The sequence below is a fragment of the Carcharhinus amblyrhynchos genome, chromosome 8 (genome assembly GCF_965287045.1).
Source record: "Carcharhinus amblyrhynchos chromosome 8, sCarAmb.v2.hapA, whole genome shotgun sequence".
Classification (NCBI taxonomy): domain Eukaryota; kingdom Metazoa; phylum Chordata; class Chondrichthyes; order Carcharhiniformes; family Carcharhinidae; genus Carcharhinus; species Carcharhinus amblyrhynchos.
The window spans coordinates 88,545,794-88,560,258 of record NC_137331.1 but is presented as its reverse complement, the minus strand read 5'-3'; the positions used below and the strand labels follow the sequence as shown (position 1 = coordinate 88,560,258).

Sequence of the window (14,465 nt, the reverse complement as noted above, 5' to 3'; positions counted from 1 at the left end):
TCTTCTTGGCATGTTTTGCCACACTTTTGTATCAGCCAAAATTCTCCAGCCGTTCACATTCTGCTGCCACTATCAGCAAGAACGGAAAACTTGGCACTTGGCCAAATCTCTATTCACTGTAGTGGGATGGTAGTCATGATGCAGAGATGCTGGCGTTGGACTGGGATAAACACAGTAAAAAGCCTCACAACACCAGGTTAAAGTCCAACCAGTTTATTTGATAGTAATCCCACAAGCTTTCAGAAACGCTATTCCTTCGTCAGGTATGTGGGTCAGAACCTTCCACACACCTGACGAAGGAACAGTGTTTCCGAATGCTTGTGGGATTACTATCAAATAAACTGGTTGGACTTTAACCTGGTGTTGTGAGACTTCTTACTGCAGTGGGACCAGGGAATCCCAGCAGCAGGCAAGGTCGGAGAATCCAGCCTATCATCTTTTCGCATTATAAATTTTGACGTCCACATTTCTAATGAGTGCTATCAAGATAATCTTGTCATACTGTAAAATACTCTCCTACCAATGCTGGCACTTAAGTGCCATTTTTTATCTGCTAAATCCACCGCCACAATAAAAAACAATAATACCAATATAACATCAAAGTTTCACATAAAAATCTCAACAGAACACAGGTCTTTAAAACAGAGAACATATCGCATGTCATTCACTACATTATAGCAATAACTACATCTGAATTTTATTTAATTGGCTGTAAAGTAATTTGATACATCCTGGGGTCATGAAAAATACCGTATAACTACAAGTTCCCACTTTATCTCTGCGCCACGATTCAATTCTTGGTTGACGTCTAACCCCACATCATCTGAAGACTATACTGAGTCATGAGTCCCTGTGTGAAACACCACAGAAGAACGACTAGTACATGATTAAATAGAGGTCGTACTGTAGGGATACAAAGTTCATTTCACAATGAAAAGCTGTTAGCAAAACCAAAGGAATCGGCCAGCAATGAATTATAGAAATAGTTCTCAGTAGGATCAATTTTTCCCTAATGTGTATTCTGTTTATACACAGCTGTATGGATAGATTAGCTCAAAGTCAGATAATTAAAGTTTCTTTTCAGTGAGTTCTAAGACCTGAATATTATTCATAGTGCTCTAACAATGTAAGAAATGGGAACGGGAATAGGCTATTCTGCCCTTCAAGTCTGCTCCAGCATTCCATTAAAACAATGCCTGTTCTATTTCAACTCCACCTTTCTGCAATGTTCCCATATCCCTAGATTCCCGAAGGAGTCTAAATTCTATCAGTCTCCGAATTGAATATACTTAACAATTGAATAACTACAGCCCACAGAGATAGAGAATTGCAAAGGTCTATAAACCTTTAATTGAAGGAAATTCTCCTAATCTCAGTCCAAAAATAGCCAACTGCTTATTCTGACACCATGAACACCTAGATTTTGACTTGCCAGCCAGGGGAAACATTCTCCCAGCAACTATCCTCTAAAGTCCTTTAAGAATGTCCTATGTTTCATAGAACATAGAACAGTACAGCACAGTACAGGCCCTTCGGCCTCAATGTTGTGCCAAGCTATGTCCAATCCCAAGATTAAGCTATCCCCTCCCTATAATTCTGGTGTGCTCCATGTGCCTAGCCAACAACTGCTTGAAAGTTCCTAAAGTGTCCGACTCCACTATCACAGCAGGCAGTCTATTCCACACCCCAACCACTCTCTGAGTGAAGAATCTACCTCGGACATCCCTCCTATATCTCCCATCATGAACCTTATAGTTATGCCCCCTAGTAAGAGCTATATCCACCCAAGGAAATAGTCTCTGCATGTCCACTCTATCAATCCCTCTCATCATCTTATAAACCTCTATTAAGTTGCCTCTCATCCTCTCCACACCAAAGAGAAAAGCCCCAGCTCCCTCAACCTTTCCTCATAAGACCTACCCTCCAAACCAGGTAGCATCCTGGTAAATCTCCTCTGCACTCTCTCCAATGCTTCCACATCCTTCTTATAGTGAGGTGACCAGAACTGAACACAATATTCCAAATGTGGTCTCACCAACGTTGGGTATAGTTGCAGCATAACCCCAAGGCTCTTAAACTCAAACCCCCTGTTAATAAACACTAACACACTATAAGCCTTCTTCATGGCTCTGTCTACTTGAGTGGCAACCTTCAGAGATCTGTGGATATGAACCCCAAGATCTCTCTGTTCCTCCACATTTCTCAGAACCCTGCCGTTGACCCTGTAATCTGCATTCAAGTTTGTCCTACCAAAATGAATCACCTCACACTTATCAGGATTAAACTCCATCTGCCACTTTTCCGCCCAGCTCTGCATCCTATCATTGTCTCTTTGCAGCTTGCAAGAGTCCTCCACCTCATCCACTACTCCACCAATCTTGGTGTCATCAGCAAATTTACTAACCTACCCTTCAGCCCCCACTTCCAAGTCATTAATAAAAATCACAAATAGCAGAGGACCCAGCACTGACCCCTGTGGTACATTGCTGGTAACTGGCCTCCAGTCTGAAAATTTTCCTTTCACCACTACCCTCTGTCTTCTATGATACAGCTAGTTACTTATCAATGAGATCATCTCACGTTCTTCCAAACTCCAAAAAAAAGACTCATCTCTTCAATCTCTGTTTATAGGACAAATCCCTCCCTGGGAATCAGTCCAGTGAACCTTTGTTGAACTGGCTCTTCAGCAAGTATACTCATTCTTCGTTAAAAAGACCAAAATTGCACACCAGAGCTCCTGGTATAGTTCCATCAAGGCCATACACAATTGCAGTAAGATTTCTTTATTTGCATACTCCAAACCTTTTGTAATAAAGGCTAACATGATTGGCTCTGCTAACTGCTTGCTGTATATGCTTGCTAACTTCGTGATTTGTGTACAAGGTCCCTTTGAATACAAATGTTTATCAGTCTCCTAAATTGTCCACTTTTTTATTTTTCCTATCAAAGTGCACTAACTTTGTGTTTCTCCATGAAATATCGTTTGCCAAATTCTTTCCCATTCACCTGCAGCTGTGCCCCCCTTGATTGCTTACTTTCTCATTAATTATGTTTCATCAGAAAATTAGGAGGCATTGCACTTGGCCGCCTCATCTAAGTTGTCGATATATATAGATTGTAAAGCAATGGTCGAGCAATGTCTTGATTTTAAAATTCACTCCTTTGTTATCAAATGCCCCCATAGCCTCGCCCCTCTCTCTCTGTAATCTCCTCCAACCCCACAACCCTCTGAGATATCTGCATTCATCTAATTCCAGCGTCTTCAGCATCTCCGATTTTAAGTGCTCCATCAGTGACGCAATGTGTTCAGTTGCCTTGGCTTTGAACTCTGGAATTCCCTCCATACATCTCTCCACCTCTCAATGTTGCTTTCTTCTTCTAAGACATCCTTAAAGTTTATCTATCTCTTTGGTCATCTGAACTAATTTCTCTTTATGTGGTTCAGTGTCATAGTTTGTTTCCTCATGCTCCTGTGAAATGCATTGGGACATGTCATGTTGTTAAAAGCACTTCATAAAGGTAATTTCTTGTTGTAAATAGCTGAGGCCCAAGCATTGATCCTCAAGGTACCTAGCCTTCCATTCAACAAATGATCTGTTTATTTCTAATCTATTTTCTACCTGTTAACCAATCCAAAATCCAAACTAGCGTATTATCCCCAATTCCATAAACCCTAATTATGTTTAGTAAATGTGGAGGGCAATTCTCCCATCCCACTGTGCTACTTATTTAGCAGAGTGAGCCTAGAGCAGAGGCCATTTCACGGGCTGTCCTCTGGACGTAATTGCCTCTGCGGATCTCCCAATGCCAGATTTTTGGTGCCGCCAGCTCCCTGCCAGAAATTGGCCCGGAATTACACAATATATGCAAAGACTTATTTTAATACTATTTGAATCTTATTAGTAGGTCTGGGACTGAAGTTTCCGAGCCCGCTAGCCTTTCCCCTCCCCCAACCAGGATGGTTCACTGCGGCAGGGTTAACAATAGCTCCCCACTTGCGGAGAGCTGGCAGCCCAAACCCACTGGAGTGAAGAGGAGGCAATCGAGGACCCCAGGGAGTTGGATATCTGGGGGTGCCCCCTGGCCATAGGCACCTTGGCAGTGCAAGCCTGGGCCCCGTGGCATTGCCCAAGGGGGAAAGTGCCAATTCCCAGGGGGCACCATGGCACTGTCCACTGGGCATGGGGCACTGCCAAGGGGGATGGGGTCCCACTGCCACTCTGCATTCAGGTGACAGAGATAGGGAGGCCAATGATCGGGGCGGGTTGGGGGAGATTGAGGTGGGCTGGGAAGGTGAGGGTGGTGTTGGGCTGGGCCCAGACATGTCAGTGGGGGCCAGCAAAGTGGGTGTCACGGGGCTAGCCAATGATCGAGCTGGCCAGCGATTGGGGGGGCCAGCTATGCCTGGCTACTGCGAATGCGCTGATCTCGTTGACAGATCGATGCATGTGCAGTGGCCTGCTCAGCACCATGGTGCCTCTCCAGCAGAAATAGGCCCCGCTCACTGGTTTCTGGAGTAAATCATGCTCGTGCGCTCTGCAGTACGCAAAGTGTGAGAGATTCATTTTGAAACACCTGGTGAAGAAACCATGATTTACTCCAGTTTTTACACCAAATTTGACACTTAGAATTGTTTTGGGAGAATCGCCTCTGTGGTCAGGAGATGGTGTGCCATTGCAATGAAACATCACAGGAAAGCTTAAAGATTGCCAAATCAAGCAGCTTGTCATTGTAAAACCACCTCCAGGCTCCAGCATCATCCACTGCTAAGTAGTGTATTACAAAGTCCTAGGCGCTTTTAATAATCTCCATTAGTCTGTTCAATTAATATGAATTCATTACTTCAATGCACAAAGATGTTCTGCTATTAAATATTACTAGAACAGCTGGTATGATGTACCATATAGAACAATGAAGCCATATTCGTATTGTATATCATTAGCACCTTTGGCTTTTTTTCAAATCCAGAAATAGATTCCTGAAAATCAGACATTTTATACTTATTAAGTGGGCAATGAGCCTTGGTTTAATGTCTAATCCAAAGTTCAATAGTTCTAACGGTGCATAGCAAAGTGAGCCCACCACCTCCAGATTCAGAGCCAAGCCACAGCTGAGACCCAAACTGACTAAAGTGCAGCAAAGGTATAGTCTTCCAGGTGTCGAGCATCAACCAGTATCTGACTCAAATAATCATTTTTTATTTGTGAATACTGATACCGCGACTGGCAAAGGCCACTTCATCTTTGGAGGCAACATACGTGCCGAAATTATCAAATAGTTATCATGAGTAAAAAAAAAGAAAGACCTGCATTCATATAGTGCCTTTCATGATCACCAAAGTGTTTTACAGCCAATGAAGTACTTGTTAAAGTCTACTATTATGATCCCAACTGATGTTAACATTGGGACAGAGTGAAACTTGGCTCAATACACCCTAACTTTGTTTATTCCGTGAAGTGCAGTTTGATGAACATATTCATTGGAGTCTGCTGGTGCACTTTTAACCTCAAGAATAAAATGTTTATTAAACAAGAAAAATTAACTACATTACACGAGGTAAAAAGGTTGGAAATATTTAAATATAAACACCAGTACATGATTCAAATTATATTATTCCTTCAACCCACCTACACCTTTACAGATATATACAAATTTGTAAAGATAATACAATTTATAATATCTATCTAATACACTTCTATACGGGGTGGGCATGGGGTACACGTGAACTAATTGACAGACTGTGGCCTGTCACCAGACCACACCCCAAAATGAGTGACAGGTACCACCAAAACAGGGTCTGAATTTCTCAGCAACTTCCCTAGATGTTGCTCATGCCATGAGTCAACTGTCTCACTGAAACTCTACCTTTTTCGTGAGAGCTTCCAATCTCCATGCTCAAAGAAATTGGACTTCACTCCCAAGCATCGCTTCCACTGGATTCTATTCAACAAGGATCCACTTCCAGGGTTTCACTCTTGCCTTCTGATGTTCCTTCCCTTGGATCATCACATACACTCAAGCTTCTCCTCCCAGCACACTCACAGATATTCAGCTATGCCAAGCAGAACATTCCTATTCAAAAGCCCACAAGAAAGCGTCACTAACTTACGGCTGCCTCCTCGGATCTCCTGGTTTCTCTCAAGCCTAATTTGTTTCAAGTATCCCCTCCGCAACCTTTCCTCTTTAATTTGAAGCCAATTTCTCCGTTTCTTAATTTTAGTTGTACTTAACAGGACCTGTTTCAGATTCCTCTCCCTGTCCTTTAACTTGGACTTCCTCCTGGGATCTCTTTCTGTCTCATTTCCTGGTGTGGGACTTTCTTTGTGGTTTTGGTCTTTCTCCCTGTCCCCTTCCTGAAATTTGTGATTCCAAATAAACCTGGTGTTGTGTGACTTCTCATCTTGTTCACCCCAGTCCGACACCAGCGTCACCACATCATTTCTCTGGAATGGCATGCCTCTTAAAGTCACCTGACCTCCAGTTTCACACTGTTTGACTTCTGTTCTGTGCAGGCACACAAGGCCAGTTACCAATCTACAGAGATAAAGAAATGAACTGTGTATTTGCATAGGGTCTGCTATGAAGATGGTGAAATCAATAAACTTCGCAGGGGAGGTCATTCTTCACTTGGCGCATGCACAAATATTCTGAGGCCCGCTGGGAACTGGAGTCTCCAGTCTCTGATTTAAACACAAGATATGTTTTCTTTTTCATTTTTGGTCATCACAATAGTCACTGTTTTAATGTGGGAAATATGATAGCTGACTTACACACAGCAAACATGCACAAATAGCAATGTGATAATGACCGGATCATCTACTTTTTGTAATGTTGACTGAGGGATAAATATTGGCCTGGACTCTGGGGAGAACTTCCCATCCTGTGTTTGCAATAGTGCCAAGAGACCATCTACATCCATCTAAAGAGGGCAGATGTTGCTTGGGCTTAATGCTTCATCCCAAAGATTGCACCTCCATCAGTGCAGCACACCCTCAGTCATTGGAGTGTCAACCCTTGCACCCACAATCTCTGACTCAGAGACCAATGTGCCACCAGCTGAGAGCTAGTCCAAATCGTCTCCATGCCCCATCCTATTGTGAATACACTTCTCAAAGTACAGTGCCCAAAGGACCACAAGATAGGCTTCTTAATGAACATTGGGAACACTATTTTAGGTGTGCAATATCCGACCAGCAGGACCTAGACTGCTTAGCCTGGTCCCACAGTGGGAGGAGCTAATCCCCTTAAAGGGGCAGTATGCACCCCAAACCCCAACATACATTATTTGCATACATCACACATCCCATTACATCTCCCAACCCAGAGGTGCTGAGACCATCGATAGCAGGATCTAGTCATTCAGCTACTTGAGCCTGTTCTATCGTTCAGCTGGATCATACCTGATCCTCTCCTACCTCAATGTCATTTTCCTCCATTCTCCCCATATCTCTTGATGTCTATACTGCCTAGCAATCTACACATCTGTCTTAAACATATTCAATGACTGAACCTCCACAATCCTACAAAGCAGAAAATTTCCAAGATTTGCCACCCTCTGAATGAAGAATTTCCTTCCCACCTCAGTCATAAATGGCCCGCCTTTACTCTGAGATTGTGTACATTGTGGCTATCTAGTACCAGTCAGGGGAAACATCATTTCTGCATCTAGTGTCTCGATCCCTTTTGCATGCTTCAATTTTGCACGCTTCAATGAGATCGCCCCTTCTCATTGCACAGCTGCACAGCGCAATAAATGAAACTGAGCTTTCCTGCTCTGTTTGATTTAGTACCACGGTGGTCAATCCCATTAACCTCTCATCTCTAGAGTAAACTCTAATCAGAAAAATTAGCAAGTTGAAGCAACGTGTTTTTTAAAATCGCTCTGACAAAAAGGAGTGGTGAATCTGTATCTTACATTTAATGAACTAAGACTGATTGAGATTTTTAGTAGTGGTATCATACCACCTGGAGGAGGTAGTGATAAACTGCTCCTTCATACACCAGTTGCTGCATAATTGCTACTCAGTGTACAGACACATTTTGAAGCTTTCCTGATGGACTTTTGACACCTTTTTAATTGTGGTTAGTGAAGAGAAACTGGGACAGTCAGATTTTTTTTGAACTTTAAAAATGTCACTGCAGTCGATGAGTAGAGTTCTGCTTCATTTGACTGGAATATGCACAAATGGAGTGCTCTCTGATATGCACCAGAACATGAAGCCGTCCGATAGACGCCAGAACGTGAAGCCGTCCGATAGACGCCAGAGCGTGAAGCCGTCCGATAGACGCCAGAGCGTGAAGCCGTCCGATAGACGCCAGAGCGTGAAGCCGTCCGATAGACGCCAGAGCGTGAAGCCGTCCGATAGACGCCAGAGCGTGAAGCCGTCCGATAGACGCCAGAGCGTGAAGCCGTCCGATAGACGCCAGAGCGTGAAGCCGTCCGATAGACGCCAGAGCGTGAAGCCGTCCGATAGACGCCAGAGCGTGAAGCCGTCCGATAGACGCCAGAGCGTGAAGCCGTCCGATAGACGCCAGAGCGTGAAGCCGACCGATAGACGCCAGAGCGTGAAGCCGTCCGATAGACGCCAGAACGTGTACAGTGTATTTATCCCAGGCTGCTTAGGGAGGCGAAAGATGAAATTGCTGGGCCTCTGGCGCACATCTTTGTCTCTTCTTTGGACACAGGTGAGGTCCCAGAAGACTGGAGGGTAGCAAATGTGGTCCCGTTGTTCAAAAAAGGTAGTAGGGATAACCCTGGGAATTATAGGCCGGTGAGTTTGACGTTGGTGGTAGGGAAGTTAATGGAAAAAATACTTAGGGGTAGGATGTATGAGCATTTGGAGCGTTGCGATCTGATTAGGGATACGCAACATGGCTTTGTTAGAGGGAGGTCTTGCCATACGAATCTGGTGGAATTCTTTGAGGAGGTGACAAAAACGGTTGACGATGGGAAAGCCGTTGATGTCATCTATATGGATTTCAGTAAGGTGTTTGACAAAGTCCCTCACGGTAGGCTGGTAGAAAAGGTTAAGGCGCATGGGATACGAGGCCAGGTAGCTAGGTGGATTGAGAACTGGCTGGGAAATAGGAGACAGAGGGTAGTTGTGGAGGGGACCTTGTCGGGCTGGAGGCCAGTGACCAGTGGTGTGCCGCAGGGCTCAGTACTGGGACCTCTCCTCTTTGTAGTCTACATAAATGACTTGGAAGAGGGCGTAGGTGGTGTGATCAGCAAGTTTGCTGATGACACCAAGATGGTAGGGTTGGCGGGTACAGAACTGGATTGTCAGGTGATACAACAGGATATAGATAGGTTGGTGCAGTGGGCAGATAGGTGGCAGATGGCATTTAATCCTGACAAATGCGAGGTGATGCATTTTGGACGGAATAATGCAGAGAGGAGCTATGTGATAAAAGGTAGGCCGATTAGGAGTATAGACATACAGAGGGACCTGGGAGTGCAGGTTCACAAATCCATGAAGGTTGCGTCACAAGTGGAGAAGGTTGTTGGGAAGGCTTATGGGATGTTAGCCTTTATAGGAAGGGGCATAGAGTATAAAAGCTGCCGTCTAATGCTTCAGTTGTACAGAACGTTGGTTAGACCGCATTTGGAGTACTGCGTCCAGTTCTGGTGACCTTACTACCGGAAGGACGTGGAGTCTCTGGAAAGGGTGCAGAGGAGGTTTACCAGGATGTTGCCTGGCATGGAGGGGCTGGGTTACGAGGAGAGATTGAAGAAACTGGGGCTATTCTCCTTGGAAAGACGGAGATTGAGAGGGGACATGATAGAAGTATATAAGATACTGAAGGGAATAGATAGAGTTAATAGTGAGAGACTGCTCCCTAGACTGGGTACGAACACAAGAGGTCATCATTTAAGGGTGAGGGGGGGGAGGTATAATTTGGAGGTGAGAAGAAGGTTCTTTACGCAGAGAGTTGTGGGGGTCTGGAATGCGCTGCCGAGTAGGGTGGTGGAGGCAGGAACGTTGGACTCATTTAAGATGCAGTTAGATAGGCACATGAGTGAAACGAGAATGGAGGGATATGGTAGGGGCTATTAAATAGGGTTAAACCTCGGGAGACACCGGAAGGGCAGGCTGTATGATTAATATTTTTTGTCTTTATTCCACAGGTGAAGGTCCACCTCGTGTCAAGCGAGGGGCATGCACACGGCGGGTCGTGCGTGGGCTGCTCTTGGAAGTTCCGGGAGTGGCCTAGTACTTCATGTTGGTGTGTGTGCTTGATCCTGGACCGGTGGACGGGCGCCGCAACAGCCCAGTGACTAGCACTGCTGGCTGTGCAGACACATGGATTTGGGCCTGTGTCTGTGGGAGTTTGCACATTCTCCCTGTGGTTGCGTGGGTTTCCTCCGGGCGCTCCGGTTTCCTCCCACACCCCAAAGATGTGCTCTTAGGCTGATCGGTTTTTACCAAATTGACACTATTTCTTCCCTGAATCTGACTGAGTAGGGTTCCATTCGTAGACATGCAGGGTAGAATAGGTGTAGGGTGATGCGGCGGCGCGGGCTCGTTGGGCCGAAGGGCCTGTTTCCCGTGCTGGGTTGTTCTTTGTTCTTTGTTCTTAGTGCGATAGGCGCCAGAACGTGTACAGTGCGATAGGCGCCAGAACGTGTAGCCGTGCGGTATGCGCCAGAACGTGTACAGTGCGGTATGCGCCAGAACGTGTACAGTGCGGTATGCGCCAGAACGTGTACAGTGCGGTATGCGCCAGAACGTGTACAGTGCGGTATGCGCCAGAACGTGTACAGTGCGGTATGCGCCAGAACGTGTACAGTGCGATATGCGCCAGAACGTGTACAGTGCGATATGCGCCAGAACGTGTACAGTGCGATATGCGCCAGAACGTGTACAGTGCGGTATGCGCCAGAACGTGTACAGTGCGATATGCGCCAGAACGTGTACAGTGCGATATGCGCCAGAACGTGTACAGTGCGATATGCGCCAGAACGTGTACAGTGCGATAGGCGCCAGAACGTGTACAGTGCGATATGCGCCAGAACGTGTACAGTGCGATAGGCGCCAGAACGTGTACAGTGCGATAGGCCCAGAACGTGTACAGTGCGATATGCGCCAGAACGTGTACAGTGCGATAGGCGCCAGAACGTGTACAGTGCAATATGCGCCAGAACCTGAAGCCATCCAATAGACGCCAGAGCGTGTAGCCATCCAATATGTGCCAGAGCGTGTAGTCGTCCAATATGCGCCAGAACATGTAACTCTCTGATATACACCAGAATGTATAGTCCCCGATATGCACCAGATTGTATCGCCCCGATATGCACCAGAATGTATCGCCCCGATATGCACCAGAATGTATAGTCCCCGATATGCACCAGAATGTATAGTCCCCGATATGCACCAGAATGTATAGTCCCCGATATGCACCAGAATGTATAGTCCCCGATATGCACCAGAATGTATCGCCCCGATATGCACCAGAATGTATAGTCCCCGATATGCACCAGAATGTATCGCCCCGATATGCACCAGAATGTATAGTCCCCGATATGCACCAGAATGTATCGCCCCGATATGCACCAGAATGTATCGCCCCGATATGCACCAGAATGTATCGCCCCGATATGCACCAGAATGTATAGTCCCCGATATGCACCAGAATGTATAGTCCCCGATATGCACCAGAATGTATAGTCCCCGATATGCACCAGAATGTATAGTCCCCGATATGCACCAGAATGTATAGTCCCCGATATGCACCAGAATGTATCGCCCCGATATGCACCAGAATGTATCGCCCCGATATGCACCAGAATGTATAGTCCCCGATATGCACCAGAATGTATAGTCCCCGATATGCACCAGAATGTATAGTCCCCGATATGCACCAGAATGTATAGTCCCCGATATGCACCAGAATGTATAGTCCCCGATATGCACCAGAATGTATAGTCCCCGATATGCACCAGAATGTATAGTCCCCGATATGCACCAGAATGTATCGCCCCGATATGCACCAGAATGTATCGCCCCGATATGCCCCAGAATGTATCGCCCCGATATGCACCAGAATGTATAGCTCACCTGATATACACCAGAATGTATAGCTCGCCTGATATGCACCAGAATGTATAGCTCGCCTGATGTACACCAGAATGTATAACTCCCTGATATGCACCAGAATGTATAGCTCTCTGAAGTACACCAAAATGTATAGCTCTCTGAAGTACACCAGAATGTATACCTCCTTGACATTCACCAGCATGTATAGTTCTCTGGTATGGTCTGTCAAATTGCCAGATTTCTGGATCCACTTTTATCTAAATATGTGATCATCAGTATTCCTCCTCTTGCCTCTCTCCAGTTGCAACGATCTTCTAAGTGGAGAATTAAATTCGCTAGGCTAGTAGTAATTACATTACGAAATCACAAGATATTTAACTAATTTTGTCCCAACTCAGAAATTTTCATTCAAACACATCGGTCCCAATTCACTCCGCTTTCCAATTCTCCTGCTTAACCGCAACCTGAGCCAGCCTTTGGCCAACCCCCTCTTCGTAAATCCTTTGGCTGAAGTTTGATCTTTTTCTCTCTCTCCGAACTCGGTGAAGCAACTTGGGACGTTGGCTAAATAAATGTAAATGCAATTTGTTGAAGTGGGACCTTGGAGCAATGAGGGAGAGATAGCAACGGCAGTAAATTTCATATGAATGACAAATTTCAATATAAAAAAAATCCTGGCTCAGATAAATAGGGTGAATGCCACTTACCTTTCTGATTGCTGACTTTGACAGTGACCTGGATGGTGGATTTGCCGCGAAGTCTCTTTGACAGGTAAACTTTGCCGGAGTCTCTCTCTACCTGGACGGGGGCATCGGCCGGGGCGATCACTTCAAACCACCGCCTCTGGAACTTCCAGTCGGGGACGGTGTAAATGACATTTCCGATCTTGTCCTCTTCAGAGACGGTGAGCGAGTGGAACACCTCCTCGGGCACCGAGCGGGCTCCCCGCCTGCCCCCGGCTCTGACACTCAGCTGCACGGTCAGGGGCTCACTCCGCTGCCGCTCCAGCCCTTTATCCTGGCCGTAGACCGAGAAGCTGAGGGGCTCCACCATCCCCAGCAGCGAGTCCACCACCAGGATCTGCCCGCTGCCCGGCACCACAAACAGCTGGCGCACCTCCGGGGAGGAGCGGTAGGTGATTTCGGCATTCCTGCCCTCGTCCCGGTCCGTGGCGGTGACCCGGGCGATCTCCGAGCCCAGCGGCAGCAGCCCGTCCACCCGCAGCCTCAGCGCCGCCCCCCGGCTGCCGAACACCGGCTTGTTGTCGTTCAGGTCGCCCACCCTGACCCTCAGGCGGGCCGGCGAGGTGCAGTTGCCGCCCCCCGGGCTGGCCGCCCGGCAGCTCAGCCTCAGCAGGTAAGCGGGGCTCCTCTCCCGGTCCAAGGGCGCCGCCGTTCTCAGCGCCAGCTGGCCGCCGCTGCGCTGGGGGCGGAACAGCCCGCTGCCCTCGCCGGCCAGCTCGCACTGCAGCCTGGCGCCGGGCGGCAGCCGAGGGCACAGCCTGCGGACCGGGAGGCTGAGGCCGCCCACCCGGCTGCCAGGTGAAGAGTTCTCGGAGACCTGCCCCTGGAAGAGCGGGGTGGGGTCAGAGAGCGGCAGTGCCAGGGAGAGGAGGCAGAGAGAGTGAGAGAGGAAAGCAGAGAGCTGGAGAGCAGGCAGCAGCTGCATGGCTCTCCCCCTCACGCACACACACTCCGCTAAACTCAACCTGCTGCAAATAAACCTCCCACTTCTGAAAGTGCAGCTAACCTGGAGGCAGTGACTTTACCAAATGAAACAGTCCCAATTAAAGCCCCAGGCTGACTCGGAGACTGAGAGACGCTCTTTCCCTCCCACCCCTGTCCCGGTATCAGAGCTGCTGGGGAAAGCTCCCTGGCGATCCCAGGCTGGGCTTGTCCCTCACACACACTCAGAGCCGCTTCTAACTTCCATTCAATCAGCCAGCCCCGCCCCCTCACCGTTGCCACGCCCACTCGGGACCCCAACCAATCAGAGCGCAGCGCGGATAGCCAGCGGCACCGCCCACAATGCAAGATATCCAATCAAAGGAATGCTGCAGAACCACGCCCCCCTCCTCTCCTGGAGTTCTCACCGGTGAAAGTGACACTGTCCCCAGTGGGAGTGATACAGTCCCTAGTGAGAGTGACACTGTCCCCGGTGGGAGTGACACTGTCCCCAGTGAAAGTGATACTGTCCTGGGTGGAAGTGACACTGTCCCCAGTGGGAGTGACACTGTCCCGGGTGGGAGTGATATTGTCCCCAGTGGGAGTGATACTGTCCCTAGTGAAAGTGACACTGTCTCCAGTGGGAGTGATACTGTCCCCAGTGGGAGTGACACTGTCCCCAGTGAAAGTGATACTGTCCTGGGTGGGAGTGACACTGTCCCCAGTGGGAGTGACACTGTCCCCAGTGAAAGTGATACTGTCC

At 47.6% G+C, this 14,465-nt stretch overlaps 1 protein-coding gene across 1 annotated transcript in view; it reads right to left on the bottom strand.

Moving 5' to 3' along the window:
* The window catches only part of LOC145346382 (neural-cadherin), a 250,739-nt gene extending 236,769 nt beyond the window's left edge, over positions 1–13,970 (bottom strand). The window contains exons 1-2 of the mRNA XM_080193542.1: positions 13,965–13,970; positions 12,746–13,604 (exon numbers count right to left, since the gene is read on the bottom strand). Of these exons, the coding sequence (XP_080049668.1) occupies positions 12,746–13,604; positions 13,965–13,970 (865 nt within the window). The remainder of the gene's footprint in view (positions 1–12,745; positions 13,605–13,964) is intronic.
* Positions 13,971–14,465: the final 495 nt, after the last annotated feature.